The 21725-nt window shown below is 38.7% G+C and overlaps 1 protein-coding gene across 4 annotated transcripts; it reads right to left on the bottom strand.

The window, feature by feature from the left end:
* Positions 1-9266: 9266 nt before the first annotated feature.
* On the bottom strand, positions 9267-19719 carry LOC138404824 (myosin heavy chain, fast skeletal muscle-like). Of its 4 annotated transcripts, XM_069524554.1 has the most exons (40): positions 19649-19719; positions 19317-19539; positions 18994-19137; positions 18673-18829; positions 18531-18558; positions 18338-18449; positions 18179-18271; positions 17975-18038; positions 17754-17852; positions 17556-17659; positions 17319-17457; positions 17098-17216; positions 16857-17006; positions 16605-16775; positions 16212-16515; positions 15955-16028; positions 15778-15865; positions 15572-15689; positions 15350-15473; positions 15116-15252; positions 14720-14975; positions 14290-14532; positions 14004-14180; positions 13755-13900; positions 13513-13603; positions 13024-13413; positions 12779-12905; positions 12582-12700; positions 12193-12389; positions 11916-12099; positions 11655-11820; positions 11383-11507; positions 10986-11294; positions 10696-10899; positions 10456-10581; positions 10202-10372; positions 10006-10110; positions 9826-9921; positions 9596-9727; positions 9267-9387 (listed from the first exon to the last, which is right to left on the bottom strand). In XM_069524554.1, the coding sequence occupies exons 2-40, from the start codon at positions 19518-19520 to the stop codon at positions 9370-9372; spliced, it is 5811 nt and encodes a 1936-aa protein (XP_069380655.1). In that variant the 5' UTR covers positions 19521-19539; positions 19649-19719; the 3' UTR covers positions 9267-9369. The 4 variants fall into 4 exon arrangements, with proteins under 4 accessions (XP_069380655.1, XP_069380654.1, XP_069380653.1 ...); XM_069524553.1 differs by having other exon boundaries at positions 18179-18449; XM_069524552.1 differs by having other exon boundaries at positions 9826-10110.
* Between the last annotated feature and the right edge of the window lie 2006 nt (positions 19720-21725).

Here is a 21725-nt window from a genome sequence, read left to right as displayed (position 1 = left end):
ATATGAATATATCTTTACAATACATTCTTCTATAAGCAATTATTTATTTTCTAAAGCAGGAAGTTTGTTATGAGAGGTATGTATGGTATGTCTATGTGCAGTGTCACCTTGAATACAAAGCATTTTGCACACACAGGGCCCATTACTCCACTGTCTCATCTCTGGTGACAAAATGCATCAGCTGATTTGAGCGATCCACTTAAGCAATGATATAAAGTCTGCCATGAATGAACATAACAAATACAATTTTGCAAATAAAAGACATAAGTGCTATATTATTTAAAAAAATAATTACCTTTTTTTAATAATAGCATCATGGTGCCAGCTTACACTTTGCTATACTTTCATAGTAAGCTTCACTCTATGGTTTACTTGCTATTTACTTTCACATACAAGCTCTTCTTGCACATTTTGAGTTGCAAATATTAAACATAGTAGCAGTGACATTTTTTCCTATAATGTGTAAAAGATTAAACCACTTTTTCGTGAATTTTCCAAACTGTATTTGAGTGGGTTTTAAAATTAATAATTCAGGCAAATAGATTCAAGAATATTGTAAATGTGAAGATGGACACAAGTCCTGACTAACCTTTTCTTTTGTATGACCTTGTGTCTGTAGATGCTTATACATGAAACTCTGCTAAGCCCATGAACTGAAATATAACAGGCCAAATACGTCTGGTGAGGAGGAGCCTGCTGAGGTTTAAAAGAGTGTCGGACACTTCCGTGACAGAGTAGAAACACTCAGAGGACTAATGATAGTGTTGGTTAAGATCTCTTTATTTTCCTCTGTTTGAGTCAGTGATTGTTGTTTTATTTATTCTACCAGAATAATAAAATCTGCAGTGTGTTTACTTTTTGAGATTCAAGTATATGTAGTTGACAACCAGGGAGTCTTAACATGAAATGCAGTCAGGAAAGAAAATTAGGAAAAAGAAGGTTGGGGGAGGTGAGCCAAACATCAAAGCTTATTGTATGAGCCTCTGCTAAATACATTGCAAACAACCATAATAACTAGAAAATGATCAACCAAAGCTTGTTTTACATCAAAATAATCTTGAATGTTGTGTTTTTATTCAAGTCATTTTATATCTTATCTTTTAAGAGAGCACAATGGTTAACATTTGCATCCTTGTGTAAGTAGACATTTTACTTAGTAGAACGTATTGCACACATTGAATCATCTCTACCCCAAACTCCTTAACAGCTGCGTCATAAGTGAGGCATGAACCAATATTTATCAGAAGTTATTTTCTCTACAGTTGAAGTATACCATTGTAGTGTGCCAAAGTGGTCAGTCACCTCATGAAGACATACAGACAGCTGTGTTGAAAGGGAACACCACAGCCTCAGTACATCATATGATAATGTGTTCGTCTTTCTCAAAAATATATTGGAACACAAATGCACCACAGTGTTCACACAGATAACCTGTTCTGTCGCATGTTTTTTCTACAAAGCAGAGACTGCTGTTAATGAATCCTTCCTGGTTGTAACATCCTGTAGCCTATTGTATACAGGATACAGTTACACCCATGTCCCTCAATCGTGATTTTCTGTTACAGGGGTCACATTAGCTGTGCCAAATAAATAAACAAAAGATCTTAGATTGTTATCCTTGCATCATGTAAATCATCACTTTTTTTTTTAATGAACAATTTGACATAAATTTTATGATATGGTTATCACGGTAAGAACTCCTGAAAGGTCCAGTGTGTAAGATTTAGGTGAAAGGGATCTATTGGAACCAATGTTCTCACTAGTGTGTTTCATCTAAATTGTACGTATTGTTGTTTTCTTTACCCTAAAATGGGCCCTTTGTATTTATATACTTTATATTTTCATCAGGAGTGGATCCACTCTACAGAGGCCGCCATATTTTTTTTACAATCGTCCAAACTGGACATAGTAAACCTTTTGAGTTTTTATGACAACTGAAGGCTACCACAGGTTCTCTGTCATGTTTAGAAGGGGAGGGTGAGGTGAGGGGTGTTCAATTGCAATATACAACTTCAGCACTAGATGTCACTACATTCTACACAGTGAACCTTTGAACTTGGCCTTAAAGTTTTGCCAAAGAGTTGTTAAATGTGTTACAGTGATGCACTGGTTTTCAAACTTCACTTGAGTTAGTGCTTCTGCTGACCTTTATTGTGGGCCAGGATTCCTTTTGGATAAGCCAGTCAGCACTGGCGTTGGCAACCAGTTCTTTTATTCTAACTTTAGAGCCCTGTTAGGATTCCTATTAATTATACTTATACTGTCACCTCTCTGAACACTTGGAGAACCGAGCACACTAGCCAGTAAGTAGCGTCAGGAGAGTACTTGAATTCCTGCAATGGTTTTGAGCTTATATTAAGCCAATTGTCATTCCATAACAGTGAGTGGCTCACTGTTACAAGTGTCTGTTAAATCCTAACATAATCCCAGGCAGCGTTGTCTGAGTGGTTTCAGGTTTACATTATTTTAGGTGATTTGTGTTGTCTAAATTTACAGACCATTCCAATCCATCCAGGCCTATTCTTTCATGAGAACTATGCTAATGAATATATAGCGTATAGTGCTGCTACTACTACAACAACCATTAATAAACCTTTATACATCTTAATGCCGTTCGTATAACATTATAATGATAAAAACATTTAGGGCATCATCTCCTCATCTCATTTTTTACTATCATCTCATTACCAATCTCCTCAATGCAAGCATCATTTTATGATAGTAACAATATAACGGGACATACTGTAATGTGTTTTTAATTCTTTAGGTATATTATTAATTTTATGATATTTTCAAATGTCCCTTGACCTTCTTCTCTAGCTGGGCGCCAAGATACCTCTTAATCTCAATCTGATTTTTTTTAGTTCTTCCTGGATTTCAACAAAATTATGTTTTGTTCAGTTTAAGTTAATACATGCTGTAAATCAAAAACCTGCTCCTTTTGTCTAAAGATGTCTTTTGTAAACAGTTACCGTCAAGTTACCAAGTTAATATGGTTAAAAAATCTAAGATGCAGGCAGACAAAGCTGAGGAGGTATAGCGATCAAATAGCGGTCGTCCTTTAACCGCAATCCCCTGGCCAGTTAGTGTACGTGTCATTAGCTGCATAGCATGTGTGCAAGTGTGTTACTCAGTTTGGTCGAGCACACTATGGCTGTCACCTTGTTGCCTGATAGTGATAGGTCAGGGACTTTAACTTAAACAAGCATGGTTCATTTAGAGTAAGGGTTAGTATGTCCCAGCTGATTGTGGATCGGAATGGTGGATCCTGATCATGGATGATGGTGATTGATTGTGACCGTAGCAGCTGATCATGGACCATGATTACAACAAGACTGCTTGATATATAGAATATACAAATCACATTCAAAGATTCAAAGATTTTTATTGTCAAATACACAGAGAACACACGTTTCCCTGTGAATTGAAATTCTTGTGCTGTCCTTTTGGAATAACGACCAAAATTTACATTAGAGTACAATATTTACATAAAATACAATAAGGATATGAACATGTTAAAAGTAAGGTAGAAACAAGGCGAATGAGGTGAATCAGGTGAGGATTGTGCAAAACTGAGCAGTGCAAAATGAACAGTAACAGTGAAAAATTAAATAAAATGTATACAATATAAATTTAAACAGTACAAATGGAATACTTTATGTTAAAGTGCAGACCAGTGTTGCAGTTTGTGAGGTAGGTTGTAGACTCCTGTCAGCTGTTTAGGAGTCTAATGGCAGTGGGGAACAAAGAGTTTATGAGTCTTTGGTCCTACATTCAACACTTCTATACCTCCTGCCTGAGGGTAGAAGTGTGAGCAGTCCATGTTGGGGGTGGGTGGGGTCTTTAAGAATGGAGGCAGCTCTCCTCTGAACCCTGCGGTGGTAAATGCTCTGCAGAGAGAGCAGTGAGGTCTTGGTAATTTTTTCTGCTGTCCTCACCACTCTCTGCAGGCGTTTGCGGTCGATGATGCAGCTGTAGAAGTTGCTGAGGATCTTATGAGTCATCCCAAACTTCCTCAGCCTCCTCAGGAAGTACAGCCGCTGTTGAGCCTTCTTGACTAGCTGTGTTGTGTTTAATGTCCAGGTGAGGTCCTCACTGAAGTGGACCCCGAGGTATTTAAAACTGCTCACCCTCTCAACTTCAAGCTCCTGGATGAAAAGGGGTTGATGAGGTCTCCTCTCCTTCCAAATGTCCACTATCAGCTCCTTGGTCTTGTCAGTGTTGAGGGTGAGGTTGTTATCCTCACACCATGACACCAAACTGGCCACCTCCCTCCTGTAGACTGCTTCGTTTCCCCCAGTGATGCGTCCTATCACTGCGGTGTCATCCGCAAACTTCAGGACGATGTGGTCTTTGTGGGAGGCGACACAGTCATGGGTGAACAGGGTGTAAAGGATGGGGCTGAGGACACAACCCTGTGGGGTGCCGATGTTGGTGATAACACTGGCTGAAGTCCTGTTTCCAATCCTGACAGACTGAGGCCTGCCAGTCAGAAAGTCAAACAGCCAGTCACAGAGGGTGGGGTGCAGACCGAGTGTGGAGAATATATGGATGAGTTTGTGGGGGACGACCATGTTGAAAGCGGAGCTGTAGTTGACAAAGAGCATCCTTATGTAGGAGTCCTTGTTTTCTAGGTGAGAGAGGGAGTAGTGGAGGGCAGCAGCTGTGGCGTCTGAGGTTGACCTGTTGGGCCTGTAGGCATACTGCTGGGGATCCAGGGTGTCCGGTATGCTGCTCTGGATGTGGGCCAGCACTGCTCTCTCAAAGCACTTCGTGATGATTGGAGTGAGTGCTACTGGCCTGTAGTCATTCAGGCAGGTGGGTGGGCTCTTTTTGGGGAGGGGAATGATGGTTGTGGTCTTGAAGCAGGTGGGGACAGTGCTCAGGTTGAGGGATATTGTACCATTACCGGTGATAACTCTTTTGTTGATGTGTTCAGCTACATGCGGCATCTTTTGCACTTCTGTCTGTTTTGGTAAAGGGATCCCTCACATGTAGCTCACTCTGAGGTTTCTATTTTTTCCCCCTTGTTAATAGGGTTTTTGGGTACTTTTTCCTTACTCTTGTTGAAGGTTGTACCTTGGTAAACCCTATGAAACAAATTGTAATTTGTGAATATGGACTCTACAAATGCAGAGATTTGTTAAAAGATTAGATTTCAGCTGACTCACTTTAAGACTAGTGCCGTGTCCTTTTAATTTTGATATCACAACCAGTACTGAGTTTTAATGTTGGAGAAGCGTCGGAATGTTACTGGTGTATAGTTGCAGGGTACACATGTCTCCGATATCTGGTAAATTTCCAGCTGCATGCTGTGTGCACACACATTTAAGGGTATCCTTCTCTGACCAATAATAACATCCAAACAAGCTGATAAACTTACAGTTTTTTTAAATTATAACATACAATTTCAGTAATTATTACACAGATCTCAAATTCTATGTATGTAAGCTGACTTTAACTGAAGCAGTTGAAGACGAAGAAGTATCTTGTTGTGCCTTAGGATACCTTGCTTTTGGCTGTGGGCATTATTCGCAGCAGCTGAGAAACTACCTTACCTCTTAACATCAAATTGTATCTCTGTTTTCTGCACTAGTGTCACTTACATCCACTCTTCTCACAATAGTTTAACTGCACATTTTTCTTAGCATGGATTTGACCAAAGATGGAGAAAGTGACTGCATATGTTGTGGCTGCCTCTGATGTCACAGAAATTCAAGAATATTTTGTGGCGTTCCTTTTGCTTGCTAATGATTGTTGAATATTAATCCAATACTCTCTTTAACTCTGTTCTCAGATTTTAATGTAGTTTATTTCAGTTATCTAGTTGCATCAGTAGAATCTGATGAGGGTTGACATTTATGGTGGTGCAATGTACTGTGAAGCAATATCAGATTTTAAAATTGGTATTGGTAAATAATCTGATGACTGCACATGTCCAGGACCATAAGGTGATATAGCCTAAATAAAAAAGAATCATCATATCTCCCTCAATGTATGATTTAGTTAGAAATGCCTGATTTATTTGTCAACCTGTTGCAATATCCGACAATAAATTCTTGAGGTAGCTTGTGTGAAGTACAATTCATTCACACCTGTATAGACAGCACTAGTCATTCTTTATATACACTGTATTGAGTATATTTTTAGCCCTATTCAATACGATTTTTATTTGGCTAAAAGGTAATTTACTAATATACTTAGTTGCTCTGTGGTTCTGTTGTTTCACAGATGACTTTCAAATAAGTAAATTGGCATTAACAAATACAGGTCTCAATCTGATGCATCAGGTATTAGGACACAATAAGAGTTTAGATGTATTTTGGGGATTTGGTAGATATATGGGTTTTTCTTTAAGAGTATCATAAGTTATTATAAGGTTATTCTTGATTGTTATAAAGATATTTTCTGGTTTACAACCCACAGTATTCAAAACTACATTTTGAAGAATGTTACAAAATATACACATACATGTAAGGTCTGTAATTTTCTCTACATTGCCACTTTTATGCTTGATACTTATATGATAGTAATAGTGATAAGGATAATCTCAGTTCATATTAAACATTGTTATTTAACATGTTTTACTTTTTACACATATATTTACATTTTATAGAAATGCATTAAAAATACGAAAATCATTATAGTTCTTTGTTTTATCAAGCAACAAATGGTTATCTAAATATTGAGGGATATTGAATATAATTTAATATTCTCATTATGTATACCAAATGACACCAAGTACAGAGACAAATTATGTGTACTTAAACAAATTAAATATAGTCATATTTCTTAATTTATATTACATCTATATCCTCATAAATTGGGTTTAAATCAAATTCCCTTATTTTTACACAACTAACTCGAAATACCTTTTGAACACAAAATAAGTATTGTATTCCTAATAGAATAGGTGCTGTCAGTAACCAATACAATTTTTATAAGGGTTGATGTATTTTGGAACTTGATTGTGGTTATGAATACAGCACACCAGTAATGTTCACAACATACCTGATGGTAAATTACCAAGCTGCACTGCATTGTTTGTGACGTATTTGCTTTAATAAGTCTAGAGTGTGACAAATGTTGACAAGCTTCATGGTAGGCATCTGTTGCCTGTTGATTTTGATATTGCATCCAGTAATCTATTTTAAATTTGGAGAAGCATCGAAATGTCACTGGTGTATAGTTACAGGACATAGATTTCTCAGATATTTGAAATTAAAATCAGGATGATGGTCTTTCCAGTAAAGCTAGACAAGTATTATGTATCTCCTGGAAGCAGACTTTAAAAGGACAGCCAACCCAGATAATTTAATACCAAAAATATGTTTCTCATAAACACCATTCATGTTTTTGAGTCACCTTTTGGGTAGAAGGGTTAGATATGACTAAGTGAGTATCTGACAAAAGATGTACTGAAGGGTAGGATTGTATCTAGGATCAACTTACATGTCCACGTTTTCCATAGACTTGGCTAATTATTTGCTATCTTACCAGGAGATCACAAGGTGTTACCATGGTCAAAAATAAATCCAGCTAGGAGAGGGACCAGATTCTTATTTGGCAAAGAGAAAAATATATTTATAGGACATTTGGATATGCTGTTACCACCATATCCCAAGTTTGAAGAGATCTATCTTCTTAAACAATCTTCATTATTGATGACTAAAATGTAATTTTCTAAAAAAGGATAATATCCGTGTAGGTAAGTCATTGCCATGGATAAAAATATGTGTACTGTTGTGCCAGATGTGAAGCATCAGTTGTGAAATAATAGGGATGATCAGCCTTAGAGGCTGTGGCTACCTCTTATCAGAGTTGTGTATAATGGATGTACTGGATGTGGTGTCAGGTGGTGACTGGCCACTGCAAAGCATCTTCACAGTTTAGAGGTACGGAGAATCCATTTCTTTTAATAGTCTAATGAGACTGTGCAGTCTTCTACCATAGTCTCTACCCCCCTTTTTTAATCATACATTTTATGATAGATGACGATGGCTTTACATTACTTTTATTATGAAATCTTGATATAATCTATCATCATGCATCATATGCATTGATTTTATTAAGCACACACATGAGACTTACAAAGTTTCAGGACAACTCTCTTGGAGCTTAGATGTTAGTAATGGAATAAATTTCAGGTTTATCAGAAATGTTGAGACCTGTTTACTATTTTATGTATTTAACTAACTTATGTAGTTAATGGTGATTCTGAATATGTACAACAATTTAACAAGATGCAAAACACATAGCAAACAAGGGAGCCATGAAGACTGTTGAAGACCTCTTGAAACACAAGTTTGTCTAATGTCTATCTGAATTAACAAACAAACATTATTTTGTTGATCATTTCTTGTCCTGACCCACTTTATACTTAATCCACCTGATCTAGACTATAGTGCACATGGCTGTTTCTTATTTGTTTTCACAAACATTATAACCTGCTACTAATTATGTGTCTTTCCAAGTTTGCTCTTCCATTTTAATATAACCAGGTGACATAAGAGTTATTTTAAAATATGTATTTCAAATGTCAAAGTTGTTAGTTGCACATTTTGCATTCAATGGACCAAGGAGCATCACATTTTTCTGAATCACTGTGGGGACACAGTACATTTGTACAGACCAACATACAATGTTTTATTCACTGGCTTTCTTGTACTAATTTTCTGGCTCAAATAAAAATAGAACATCTTCATCATCTAAATCTGATTACATTTAACTTGCTTAATATGGGTATTAGTGCTGTGGGGGAGATACCAGATTTTATAAGGGGCAAAAGTAATTTATTTGATGACAGCTCACATTTTTTAGGTTAAGGTTGAACTGCATGACTTTTAGAAATAGAAAGGCATCTGCAAATCTAGCCCCATGTGTCAGTAAGGATAAACTAATGACACAGTACATATGAGGGGGCATATATTCCTTTTCCCCTTTTTTGTCGGATTTTATCAGTAAAGTGTGACTAATGGTGTTTCCTCTGATAAAGGAGTCTCTAAGTATTTATGTGCAGCTCATGCTTGCTGAGCAACCTAATTTCAAAGTGTTTGGGTTGATGTGGTTTGGCATGCTAAACCTATTATCATAAAGGCCATCACTACCAACTTTTCAAAGCATATATTATTTCCATAAATTGGCTACCGTTAAGTTTAGGCCAGAAATTCATAACAGGCATTCTTTATTCATGAATGGGATATCTTGGTTTCTTTGTTTCACTCTGCACTCAGATGTGACTTCAATAAACTTCAGAAAACACAGAGTAAATTTTTCAGGAATCAGTTTATTAAATTAATAAACAAACAATTCAACAGCAAGTTCATATTGTATGGATTCTGTCAAATGGTTCTAATGGGATGTTGTTTCTTACTCAGCACTTTCAGACTGAAAAGAAATGACAAGAAAAATACAATTATTCAACATATATTACCAACAATATCTATCTCATGCGGTTCTAAAAGTACATTTTATATGTGGCACTAAACTTATGATATAATTTTTACATCATCAATATATAAAATAAATGAAGAATTGTAACAACATTAAATTAAAGTACCACATGGTAAATTTCTGTAAAGTATGATCACAGTACCTTTCCTGTATCACGGCTCTTGACTCTCAGCTTGTTGACCTGGGACTCAGCAATGTCAGCGCGCTCCTGAGCCTCTTCCATCTCGTGCTGAACCTTCCTGCACCTGGACATATGAGTGTTGGCCTGCTCCTCCTGTGATGGGATAGGAAATATGTTGACTCAAATGCTAAGCAGACAATGGAGGTACTGTTAAATTGTAAGTGAAATGATTAGTCATATAGTTGACTTACAGCCTCCTCAGCCTGTCTCTTGTAAGCCTTGACTTTGAGCTGCAGCTTGTCCACCAGATCCTGAAGCCTGGCCACGTTCTTCTTGTCCTCTTCAGTCTGCACAGATGAAGGTTTATACAGTAAGTGATGAGGGAAATAGAATAAAAAGAAACTAAGATTAGTTTTTCCAGTAGGAATTACCTGGTAGGTCAGCTCCTTCACTCTCCTCTCATATTTGCGGACTCCTTTAACAGCATCAGCTCCACGTCTCTGCTCAGCCTCAACTTCAGTTTCCAGCTCACGCACCTGTAACATGATGATAAATAATTCATCAATAAGATGCATCCTCGAACTGACTGATTATGAGCATTCATACTATACAGTGTAATGTTCTCACCCTGGACTCCAGTTTCTGGAGCTGCTTCTTGCCACCCTTCATGGCGAGGTTCTCAGCCTCATCCAGACGGTGCTGCAGGTCCTTGACTGTGACCTCCAGGTTCTTCTTCATCCTCTCCAGATGAGCACTGGTGTCCTGCTCCTTCTTCAGCTCCTCAGACATCATGGCAGCCTGAAATGATAAATGGTCTCCAATACTAGTTTCATTTGATATAAGCCTTAAAATCACTTATTGAGATTGAAATGTAAACTCACATCAGTGATAGCCTTTTTGGCTTTCTCCTCAGCATTCCTTGCTTCCTGCATAGCGTCATCAACTTCACCCTGAACGTGGACAAAGTCAGACTCCAGCTTCTTCTTGGTGTTCAGCAGACTGGTGTTCTGAGGATAAAAAAAGAGACAAATTCAAATTTAATCTGTATTTATCATGCATAAAAGAGTCCATAGGTATATATTTAACAAGGACAGATATTTTGTGAATTACTGAAAACAAACCTGAGAGTGAAGCAGGCTGACACGCTCACTAGCATCAACCAGCTCCTGCTCAGCCACTTTGCGTCCTCTCTCTGTCTGTTCCAGAGCGGCTCTCAGTTCTTCAATCTCAGCCAGCATCAGACCATTTCTGCGCTCCACCATGGCAACCTGCTCCTTCATGTCGTCCTGACTTCTGAGAGCGTCATCAAGGTGCAATTGGGCATCCTGATATTGAAAAGAGAAAAAAAAGGTGTTAACTCTCTTTCCTGTTGAACATTTCTTTTTTTCGTTCAACAATCAACAAACCTCACCTTGAGCTGTCCCTGGACGTTCCTCAGTTGTTTCTGGGCCTCAGCAGCCTGCCTGTTGGCGTGGCTCAGCTGAATCTCCATCTCATTCAGGTCTCCCTCCATCTTCTTCTTGACTCTCAGGGCATCGTTCCTGCTCCTGACCTCAGAATCAAGAGTGGTCTGCATGGAGTCAATCACCCTCTGGCTGTTCCTCTTGATCTGCTCCATCTCCTCATCCTTCTCTGCCAGCTTCCTGTCAACCTCACCTTTGATCTGGTTGAGCTCAAGCTGGACATGGAGAATCTTGGCCTCCTCGTGCTCCAGTGTGCCCTATTTTTAACAATAATAGCTCGATGAATATTGAACAGACATGGGCTAAACTCATTCAAAAGAAATTCTATAATTTAAACTGTATTACCTCAGCTTCCTCAAGTGCTGTCTGAATCTCGACCTTCTCAGTCTCCACAGTCTTCTTAGATTTCTCCAGCTCATGGATGCTCTTTCCAGTCTCACCAAGCTGTTCAGTCAGGTCTGAGATCTCCTCTATAGACCAACACAAGCAAAATACTAAGACTACTTGTATGCAATATACAAAATATCTACAAAATGGTCTGCATCAATGTTTACATTTACTTTGACTAAAGCTCATAAACCACTGAATGTCACACTAAATTAGTGAGATTGACATACGCTGCAGGTTCTTGTTCTCTCTCTTCATGGTCTCCAGCTGATCCAGAGCCTCTTCATAAGAGTTCTTCATCTTGAACAGTTCAGTGCTGAGGGAGCGAGCCTCCTTCTGGGTTCCTTCCAGCTCAGCCTGGCCCTCTTCATACTTCTGTTTCCATTCGGCCAGGACCTACATTTGTATGGGTTGATTAAATGATTAGTTACTAATACAGGTATGTGTTTCTTCTGATAAAACTGGTTTTGTCTTCCAGTTTCATTATCTACCTTGTCAAAGTTCCTCTGCTTCTTGTCAAGACTGGCGGCCAGAGCATTAGCTCTCTCCACATCAATCATGAGGTCCTCCACCTCACCCTGCAGCCTCTGCTTGGTCTTCTCCAAAGAGGCACACTTGGAGTTCACAGCCTCGATGGACTCCTCAGCATCCTGCAGGCGCTGGGCAAGCTTTTTCCTGTCACACAGAAGAATATGATTGTATTTAACTATGCAAAATGGATACTGAATGCCAAAATATTGAATGAAAAAGTAACAAGTATTCATGTACTTGGCCTCCTCCAGCTCCTCAGTGCGCTGGATAGCATCAGTCTCATATTTGCTTCTCCACTGAGCCACCTCACTGTTAGCCTTGGACATGCCTCTCTGGAGCTCAGCCTTGGCCTCCTGCTCCTCCTCAAACTGCTCTCTGAGCAGATCGCAGTCATGGCGGGAAGACTGAACACTGTGGGCCAGGGCATTCTTGGCCTGATGAACATGACACAAACATTTTTTACTTACTAGTAAAGTGTACAACTATTTTGTAAAGGTTTTTGATGTTAATTTAATTATTTGGCTGCTTGGTGTAGCAAAAATATAGTTTTTTTCACAAGATGTTAGTTTTAGTATAATTTTCTTTATGATATTATGTATTTTATGGAGATAAAAGTTATTGTTTACCTTCACTTCCTCCTCAATGTGTCTCTTAAGCTCCTCAATCTGCTGAGTGTAAGCCTGTTTGCCTCTGGTCAGCTGGGAAACAAGAGCTTCTTTCTCCTCAAGCTGGCGAGAGTACTCACCTGAAGGACACAATGTAAATAAGTTTATAAAAAACAATTAACCCACCCACAGAATGTTTGTCATCAAAGCTGACTCACCATTCTCTGTCTGCAGTCTTGCCCTTTGTGCATTAATATCATTGAGCTGGCGAACATTCTCATCATTTTTGGTTTTGAGCTCACTCAGCTGGTCCTCAAGAGTTCTGCACATTTTCTCCAAGTTGCCCTACAACAAAACAATATTAATGATTTCCATTTGTGAAGTTTAAAGCTAGTTCAATATTTCCTGGTTACAGTTCATATTTCTAGATGGAAAAAAAACAACATATAAACAAACTATTCACCTTTGTTTTGGCAACTGCCTCCATGTTGCTGGAGAGGTCATCTATCTCCATCTTGTACTCGCTCTTTTCCTTCTCCAGCTTCTGCTTGACACGCTGCAGGTTGTCGATCTGCTCACCCAACTCTGCAACACTGTCAGCCTGCTTCTTGCGAAGAGTTGATGCGGTAGCTTCATGCTGCAGGGTTGACTCCTCTAGGTCGCGACGCATCTTCTGGAACTCTGCCTCGCGCTTTTTGTTCATCTCAATCTGAGCGGCTGTTGCTCCACCAGCTTCCTCAAGCCTCTCACTGATCTCCTCGAGCTCCCTGGAGAGGTCAGCTCTCTGTTTCTCAACCTTGGCCCTAGCAGCTCTCTCAGCCTCAATCTCCTCCTCCAGCTCCTCAATGCGAGCCTAGATTTGATGATGGTGACATTAAGAAGTCTTATGAAAAAATGTGTACAGGTGTCTTTTACAATCTATTGGGTCTACTATGTAATTTAAATATGTTACCTGGAGTTCCTTGATCTTCTTTTGAAGCTGAGCACTAAGGGACTGTTCATCCTCAATCTTGCTGAGGAGCTGACTTATTTCAAAGTCCTTCCTGTAAAATGAAAGTAAAATCATATTCAGTCAGTGTTGTGTTTCTGATACCATCAGCTCTTGCTCAACATTATGTATTATTTACAGGTGAAGGTCTGTTCTGTTGTGGATCACCAAAGTTATTACAAGTCACAAATAATCTAAAAACCCACTTCTTGATTTTCTCATCAGACTGCTGCTTGTCATTCTCCAGATCCATGATGGATTCCTGGGCCAGTTTCAGATCTCCCTCAAGCTTCCTCTTGGCTCTCTCAAGGTCCATGCGGAGCTTCTTCTCTTGCTCCAGTGATCCCTCAAGCTATAAAATAACATTTATCAATAATAGTTTGTGGCATTTATAAGACAGACCATACATTCCTGGAGTCTTGTCAATACAAAGAAAATATGTACTGTTTTCTTACATCATCCACTTGCTGTTCCAGCTTCGTCTTGGCCTTGGTCAGAGTGTTGACTTTGTCTTCCTCTGCCTGGAGATCATCCAGTGTTTGCTGGTGGCTCTCTTGGAGGGCTTTCTTCTCCTTGGTCAACTTGGCAATGGACTCATCTTGTGAAGCCATTTCCTCTGTCAGGTTTTTCACCTATAAGAATGAAATAAAATGAAATAAAAACTTAATATTTATACCTACACATACTTGACCCATTGATAGAAACGTGTATTATTTTATATCATTGTGTTTATGTGTGAACCTTGTTTTCTGTAGCATGTTTCTCCTTCTCCACTTTAGCCAAGGTGAGCTCCAGATCATCAATGTCCTTCTTCAGCTCAGAGCATTCATCCTCCAGCTTCCTCTTCTTGGCAGTCAGCTCAGCATTGATTTCCTCTTCATCCTCCAGTCTCTCAGTTGTCTCTTTGAGTTTGGCCTCAAGCTGGATTTTGCTCTTAATGAGCCCTTCACATCTTTCCTCAGAATCTGAGAGATTTTCCCCTTCCTACAGTACAAGAGGATAATTTGCTTATTTTTCTTTGTTAAACATTTGATTATTCAATGCTAATTATTTGTTCAATTCATGTACAGCTTCAGTGAGGTACACAGAAAGTCAGAAGATGATGGTGAAATTGGATTAGGGTTTTATTTCATTGAGCATGTACACAATGTGTATACTAAATAAATCTTACCGAAGCCACTTGCAGTTGCAGGTCATTCTTCTCTTGCAGCAGGGAAACCATCTTCTCTTCCAGTTCCTTCTTCTTCGCCAGGGCAGTAGCCAGGTCTGTCTGCATCTTCTCATAGGTGTCCTTCATCTGGCTCAGCTCCTTCTCAGTCTCAGCACTCTTCAGAAGAGGCTTGATCTTGAAGTACACTTTCAGCCATGGCCAGTTTTTCACATTCATGAATGAACGAACGTTGTACTGGATTGTATAAATGGATTCCCTGGGAAATTAATTGCAGAGAATATGTAGTTTATACTGCTATTAGATGTCAAGGATTTGCAAAGGATAACAATTGAAGAAAGATATCTACATGATTGGACTATACAGTTAATGCTACTATATGAAATATAAATATTTTACCTCCTCTCCATCATCTTAACAAACACCTTCCTCATGACATATCCCCTGCTGAGGGCCTGAGTCATGGTCACCAGCGTAGCCAGTTTCTCATCTCTCAGCTCCTCCAGGGTACCCAGCAGACCAGCTTTGAAGAACACCTATGGTGTCAAATCAGTGAAATCCATCATCAGGAAACACAGATAATACTTGATTTGTAATAAACAACAGTTTTTGAAATTGCCCATAGAATTGTACCTTTGTGTGCCCAAACTTGTACTGAGTGTGGTCCACATCAATGGAGCCCAACAGCTTTTCTGAAGCTTTCTTGTTGTCAATGAACTGTCCCTCAGGGATGACGCTGGCATTCAGTACTTTGTATCTACAAAATATTATTATGTTGATATTTGTATGTACCTCAGCTATTGGCCTGAGGTAACGTCATCATAATAAATTGAATTGCCTGTTCTAAAAAGTCACCTCTGCTTGAAGTCACCATAGAGGATTCTGCTGGGGAAGCCCTTTCTGCAGATTCTGATGCCCTCCAGCACACCATTACACCTCAGCTGGTGGATGACCAAGAAGTTCTCCATCAGACCTGCAAGAGGTAAATGTATTTATTTTAAAATGTTTCTTTCTAACACTATGTTAAAAAAAATCTACAAGTAGGACTATGGGCTTCTTACCTGGAGTCTTTGTCTCATTGGGGATCAGGCAACGCACAAAGTGAGGATGTGTGCTCCTTAAATTAGTCATCAGCTTGCCCAAGTTCTCCTATGGATCACCATTATGAAAAATTAAGTCAAACATTATTTCACTTTGAGGTTTTAAAGTACAATCTAACAATATGAAACAAAACATACCCTGAAAAGTGCAGACACAGTCTGGAAGGAACCACCCTTCTTCTTACCAGCCTTCTTGCCACTAGCAGCAGCATCTGATTAAAAAAACATTAGATTTTATTAACAAAAAAAAAAACATAATACTGTTGTAATTGTCATAAGCTTTCTTTTATGCAGAAAATGTAACTGCACTTGGCAAGGTACAGTTTCAAAGACACACTTCTACCATTAACTTCAAACTCACTGCATCGATTATTCTCCTCAGTCTTGTTTCTTACCGTCACTTGCAGCATGAGCATACAGAAGAGCAAGCAGTTTGTTTGAAGATTTCTGGTACAGCTGAACAACTGAGTCGTTCAGTGGGTCCTTGTTCTTGTCCAGCCAGCCAGAGATGTTGTAGTCCACTGTACCCGCATAGTGAACCAGGGAGAAGTGAGCCTCAGCCTTGCCCTTTCCAGGCTTTGGCTTCTCAAAGGCCTTGGTCTTGCCAAGATGCTGATCATGCAGCTTGTTCTTGAAAGTTGTGTCAGAGGCCTTGGGGAACATGCACTCCTCTTCAAGGATGGAGAAGATGCCCATTGGCTGAGAACAATTTACATCTCATGTTTAAAATGTATCTGTGAAGGCAACAATTTGCACATAAAAAAAGTTCTTCCCAAGTAGCTACTTACCTTTTCAATAAGCTCAATGCAGGCAGCCAAGTCCATACCAAAGTCAATGAACTCCCATTCAATGCCTTCTTTCTTATACTCCTCTTGCTCCAGGACAAACATGTGGTGGTTGAAGAACTGTTGCAGTTTCTCATTGGTGAAGTTGATGCAGAGTTGCTCCAAGCTGTTGTACTGTAATAGCCAAAATGTATGAGTGCATAGCATATTTGTGTACATCTGTTACACTGCTCAGATAGTTTTCAGGCCACTTACATCAAAGATCTCAAATCCAGCGATATCCAGCACACCAATGAAGTATTGTCTTGCCTGCTTTGTGTCAAGCATCTCATTGATACGGATGACCATCCACAAGAACATTTTCTCATAGATAGACTTGCACAGAGCCGAGACAGAATTGTTGACCTAGAAAAAAGGGCAATATTTAGAAAAACCTGCTTGGTTTTTAAACCAGTCCTGGATTTGTAGATGCATCAAGTTTCCTCTGTTTTTGTACCTGTGGAACGGTTTGACCTTTGGTCACCATTTCATTTCCGACCTTGACTCTTGGATAGCACAGACATTTCAGCATGTCAGCTGAGTTCAAGCCCAAAAGGTAGGCGATTTTATCAGCCACTGATGGAAAGAAAAATCTTTAGTTCACTGAACTATGTCATGTTTAGAGTCATGTGTTATACATGTGACAGACATGCTTCAAGGCATCATTATCCCATTTACCCTCATTGCCGTCAGGTTCAGCCTGCTCCTCACGCTGCTTCTGCTTGAATTTCATGTTGCCATGATGCACCACAGCACCAGTCAGCTTGTATATGCCATTCTTCTCCTCAGCATTGAAGCCCAAGATGTCAATAGCAGTCTGCATTGCACAAAAAAGGAAGTAGTTAACATTTGGGACATTTTGGTCTTGGATTCTCAATTTTACAATCTCAAAAACAAGTAGGAATTTTTGTGTACATCTGTTGCAATGAACTCCTCCACATCATCGATGCTTGTGACAGTGATTTCACCCTGACTGATCATGTGGTAGTCATAGGGGTTGGTGGTGATCAGAAGAGCCTCTACAAAAGAATAGAAGAAATAAATGAATCAGTCCTCCTGCTACAGTATCTTGATTCCAACTCTATAATTCCTATTGTCCATGTTTTGTCATACCCAGCAGCTCAGGCTTGTGGCCTGTCATCAGCTGATAGAAGATATGGTAGCTCCTCTCAGCAGACAACTGGAAGGTGACACGGGACTTCTCCAGCAGATCTGAGAAATACCAATTCAATTACGGTATGTAAGATAATTGTTTAACATTTTTGTTGTTTAGTTTGTCAAAGACCACATTTTACTCCAAACAAAACATGAGTTACACCATGGTTGTTACTTACAAGTTTCAATATCAGCTGAAGACAGCTTTCCAGAAGTACCAAAGTGGATTCTGATGAATTTACCCTACAGTGCCAGAGTAGTAATAAAATAGTTATTTTTAAACTGCATCAAAAAAGGAAAATCTGAAAATGTCAGTTCAAGTCAAAGTTACATTAAGTATAGGTAAGTGACAGGACGTGAAGGCCCATAAAATGAATACTTACGAAACGAGAGGAGTTGTCATTCCTCACAGTCTTGGCATTACCATAGGCCTCCAGCAGAGGGTTAGCTGCAACGATTTGGTCCTCAAGGGAGCCCTGGAAGAGAAATTTAGAATTACACAAGCTTTGCAAATAAACCTTACTCTGACAAGCCATTTTTACCTGCATCTTGCCAGCTACTGGCTCAGTCTTCTTTGCTCCAAGAGCTGCAATTGTTGCAAAGTACTGGATGACACGCTTGGTGTTGACAGTCTTCCCAGCACCAGATTCTCCACTGGGTTAAAAAGTGCATATTTTCAAGATTTAGCGTCATTTTAATAAAGTCTTTTGAGATGACAGTTTGTGTAATACTCACGTGATCAGGACAGACTGGTTCTCACGATCTGAAATACGAAGATATATGCTTCACGTGAGTTTCGTTTTCATTGCACCTTCAATCAGGGTGTTTTTAAGATGAATCCCACATCACACTATTAAACAACTAACTTTGATCTCACCTGTGAGCATGAATTGATAGGCATTGTCAGAGATAGAGAAGATGTGGGGTGGTGCCTCAATCCTCTTCTTGCCTCTGTATCCTTCCACAACCTGAGTGTCGTACACAGGAAGCCACTTGTAGGGGTTCACGACGACACAGAACAGACCAGAGTAGGTCTGTGAAAGCAGAGAAGAGCATAAACAGCATTGACATTTAGGTATAAATATTTATTTATTTACATACACATACTCTAATAGTTAGGAATCTTCAAATAATGGTTGAACAGTTTCCAGTGAATGATGTGTTTGCTTTGTATACTTCTCCTTTGGGGGGAACTCACGTAGATCATCCATGATGCATAACGCTCTTTGAGGTTATACAACACACAAGGCTCATTGAGGTGGGTCATCATGGCCATGTCCTCAAGCTTGTCAAACTTTGGAGGATTCCTGGCATGGATATCTTCCTCTTTCACAGTAAGAGTCTGAATAAGAAATACAGCAAAACGTTTTTCACTGAAATGGATAACAGAACTATTACATTGATTCTAATAGTGTCAGTTTGAATGAATAATGCAGTGATAAATAACTAGTTCAATAAATATTATACCCAGCTATTGTTTCAAATGAATTATTAAAACAGTGAAAATAATAAATCACCCACCTTTCCACTATCTGTCTCAACTGTGGCTTTGCCCCCCTCTTTCTTCACAAGTTTACCCTTGAGGTACATCTCATCAGCATCCACCACAAAGAAGGCTGTTTTGGCATCAAACGGAGCAGTTTGAGCCTCAATCCTCTCCCTCTCTGGCTTCCGGAGGTAGATAGCCGCCGGGCCATACTGCTGCATCTCTGCGTCTGTGCTCATGATGGCACTTTAACCGAGACTGAAAAGATGAGAGTCCACAATAGTTAACCAACATCGTGGTTTCACTAATAGTTGGTTTCTTTCTGATAGTGGAGATTTTAAGTATTTTTTATGGCAACATATTGTACCTGAGCTCGTTCCAAAAGAGAATTGGTTGCGGTGAGGGATTCTCAAGATGCTATAAAAACATAATTAAACATGAGCACAAAACTTAAAATGAATTGTTGTTCCAGAAATTCTATCTTTTAAGAGTTTGAGAAAATCTCACACTGTAAATCATTAAAGTTCAGCATTCTCCTTTTCATTCAATTCCCCTTCCAATCAGATAAATATTGCTGTTGATCACTAAGTAGGCTATGTACTAATTTTAACAAAAAGTGTACTAGATGCCAATAAAACCTTTAATTGTATAATCACAAAATTGCTTTGACTAATGTTTCTCATTCAAGGCTACTTTGTTAAGCCATGAAATTTCACCTGAATGTTATCTTAAACTAGTTGTTGAAAATATGCATGAGGAATAAGGAACTTTCCCAACAAATCAAAACCAGTAAAATATGGGTTTATCAAGAATACACTCACCTGTGTTGGATGCCTATCAGTTCATGCAGCAGTTGCAGCCTCTTTTATAGAGGGTGAGGGTGCCTGGTCAGCAGTCGTCTCTCTCATTTTGGTCATGGCTTCATTTCATCCTGTAGCTTTTATGGAGGCAGTGATGTTTAAGGAAGTGATATGTGCAATTCTTTGTCACTAAAATAATGTATCCTTATAAAATACACGATCCATCAAGATCTTTTATATTTAATTTAATCTGATGTATTTCATTGCAGCCTTGGACGTGACTAACAATTTTGGTTTCGGATAAATATGAATTAATGACTATGGGCCTCTCTACTGTCACAAAAGAGGAATTACAGCATTAAGGGAATAGATTGCATTCACACAAGTTGTTCATGTCCATGTTATAATACAACATCAACAAAATAATTAAACTAAACCAAATATGAATAAAAGGTCTATAAGGAAGTTTACAGATAAAATCATTTAAAACAGAAAGGAGATGTTTTTGGATCTTAATGTTCTACTTAATGTTCTACTTCCTTAAAATGCAGGAAGTGAGGACCAAGTTGTTTCATAAAATAATTCAGAATATGGTTTATTTATGATTTCAGATATTATAAAATTTGATTTAAAGGACATTGAAGTTAAAACATTAGCCTCTTTTTTCAGTTTATCAGTAGCTCTTGGAATTGCTTTTAGAAAGTGTTCCAAATATCACTGATATTCGGTTGCAAGACACTTGCACATCTGAAATATCTGAAATGAAAGAACATTCACCCCTAAGTGACATTAATATGAGACAGTGGTCAGCATTAGAAAAACTTAAAAATTTTTATTATGGTCATCAAACACTTCATCACGTTTATGTTAATAACATCTGAAGAATACCTTAAAATACCATTATAATTGGTTTGTGCTCTATTTGATAAATGTTAAAGTCAAAGCACTTTATTAATAGACATTGAATCATTATTTTCTTTTATGCATGCATGGAATTGCCCCTAAATGTTTGTGGTCTACAGTTACACAACACTTGCCCACAGCTCATATTCCTATATTAAAATGAATATCCATATAAGCTTAGTCACCCTAATATAACCCTCTAAATGGACATGAAAACAGTTGGCATCTTGTTTGAGATCAGGCCTCAAAATAAGTTCCACATAAGGCAAAAAGAGCAAGCTACATTTGATATGAGGTGACATCTGTTAAAGAAGCACGATTCAAGTGCCCTGATAAATCTTGAAGGTTTATGTCTATTTGGGCATTTTTTGAGTCAAACTGGCAGACCACGGAAAACATGCAAACCAAACTATCAGTTCCGTTCACATTTCACTTATGTTGGGTCACCTCTTATGACATATTATGATATGAGCAACTGTTGTATCAGACAAAGATCTTTAAACACTTGTTTTATTGCTGCTGATATTAATTTAGTTAATATCTAAATTTAATGGTTACAATAAGGTTTATGTATGAACTGCGACGTCTGTTTTGTAGAAAAATAATAGACATTCTGAATATTCAACTAACCTAGAAGTTATTTAAAAAAAGATAAGATTGTAACTTGGATCAATTTGTGGACTATGTTGTTCCTTGACAATTGGGATTAGGGTTTCGACTGGTATTGGTTTCCATTGCTGC

The sequence above is a fragment of the Paralichthys olivaceus genome, chromosome 5, assembly GCF_024713975.1.
Source record: "Paralichthys olivaceus isolate ysfri-2021 chromosome 5, ASM2471397v2, whole genome shotgun sequence".
Lineage (NCBI taxonomy): Eukaryota > Metazoa > Chordata > Actinopteri > Pleuronectiformes > Paralichthyidae > Paralichthys > Paralichthys olivaceus.
The sequence above is the reverse complement of the archived record's forward strand: the minus strand, read 5'-3'. Positions and strand labels throughout refer to the sequence as shown.

Coding starts and splice junctions, on each gene's coding strand:
- LOC138404824 (XM_069524551.1), bottom strand. CDS start 19,520: ATGAGCACAGACGCAGAGATGCAGCAGTATGGCCCGGCGGCTATCTAC. Junction 18,039..18,178: donor ATGACAACTCCTCTCGTTTC/GTAAGTATTCAT, acceptor CTGGCACTGTAG/GGTAAATTCATCAGAATCCA. Junction 14,976..15,115: donor GTTAAGATGATGGAGAGGAG/GTAAAATATTTA, acceptor TTAATTTCCCAG/GGAATCCATTTATACAATCC.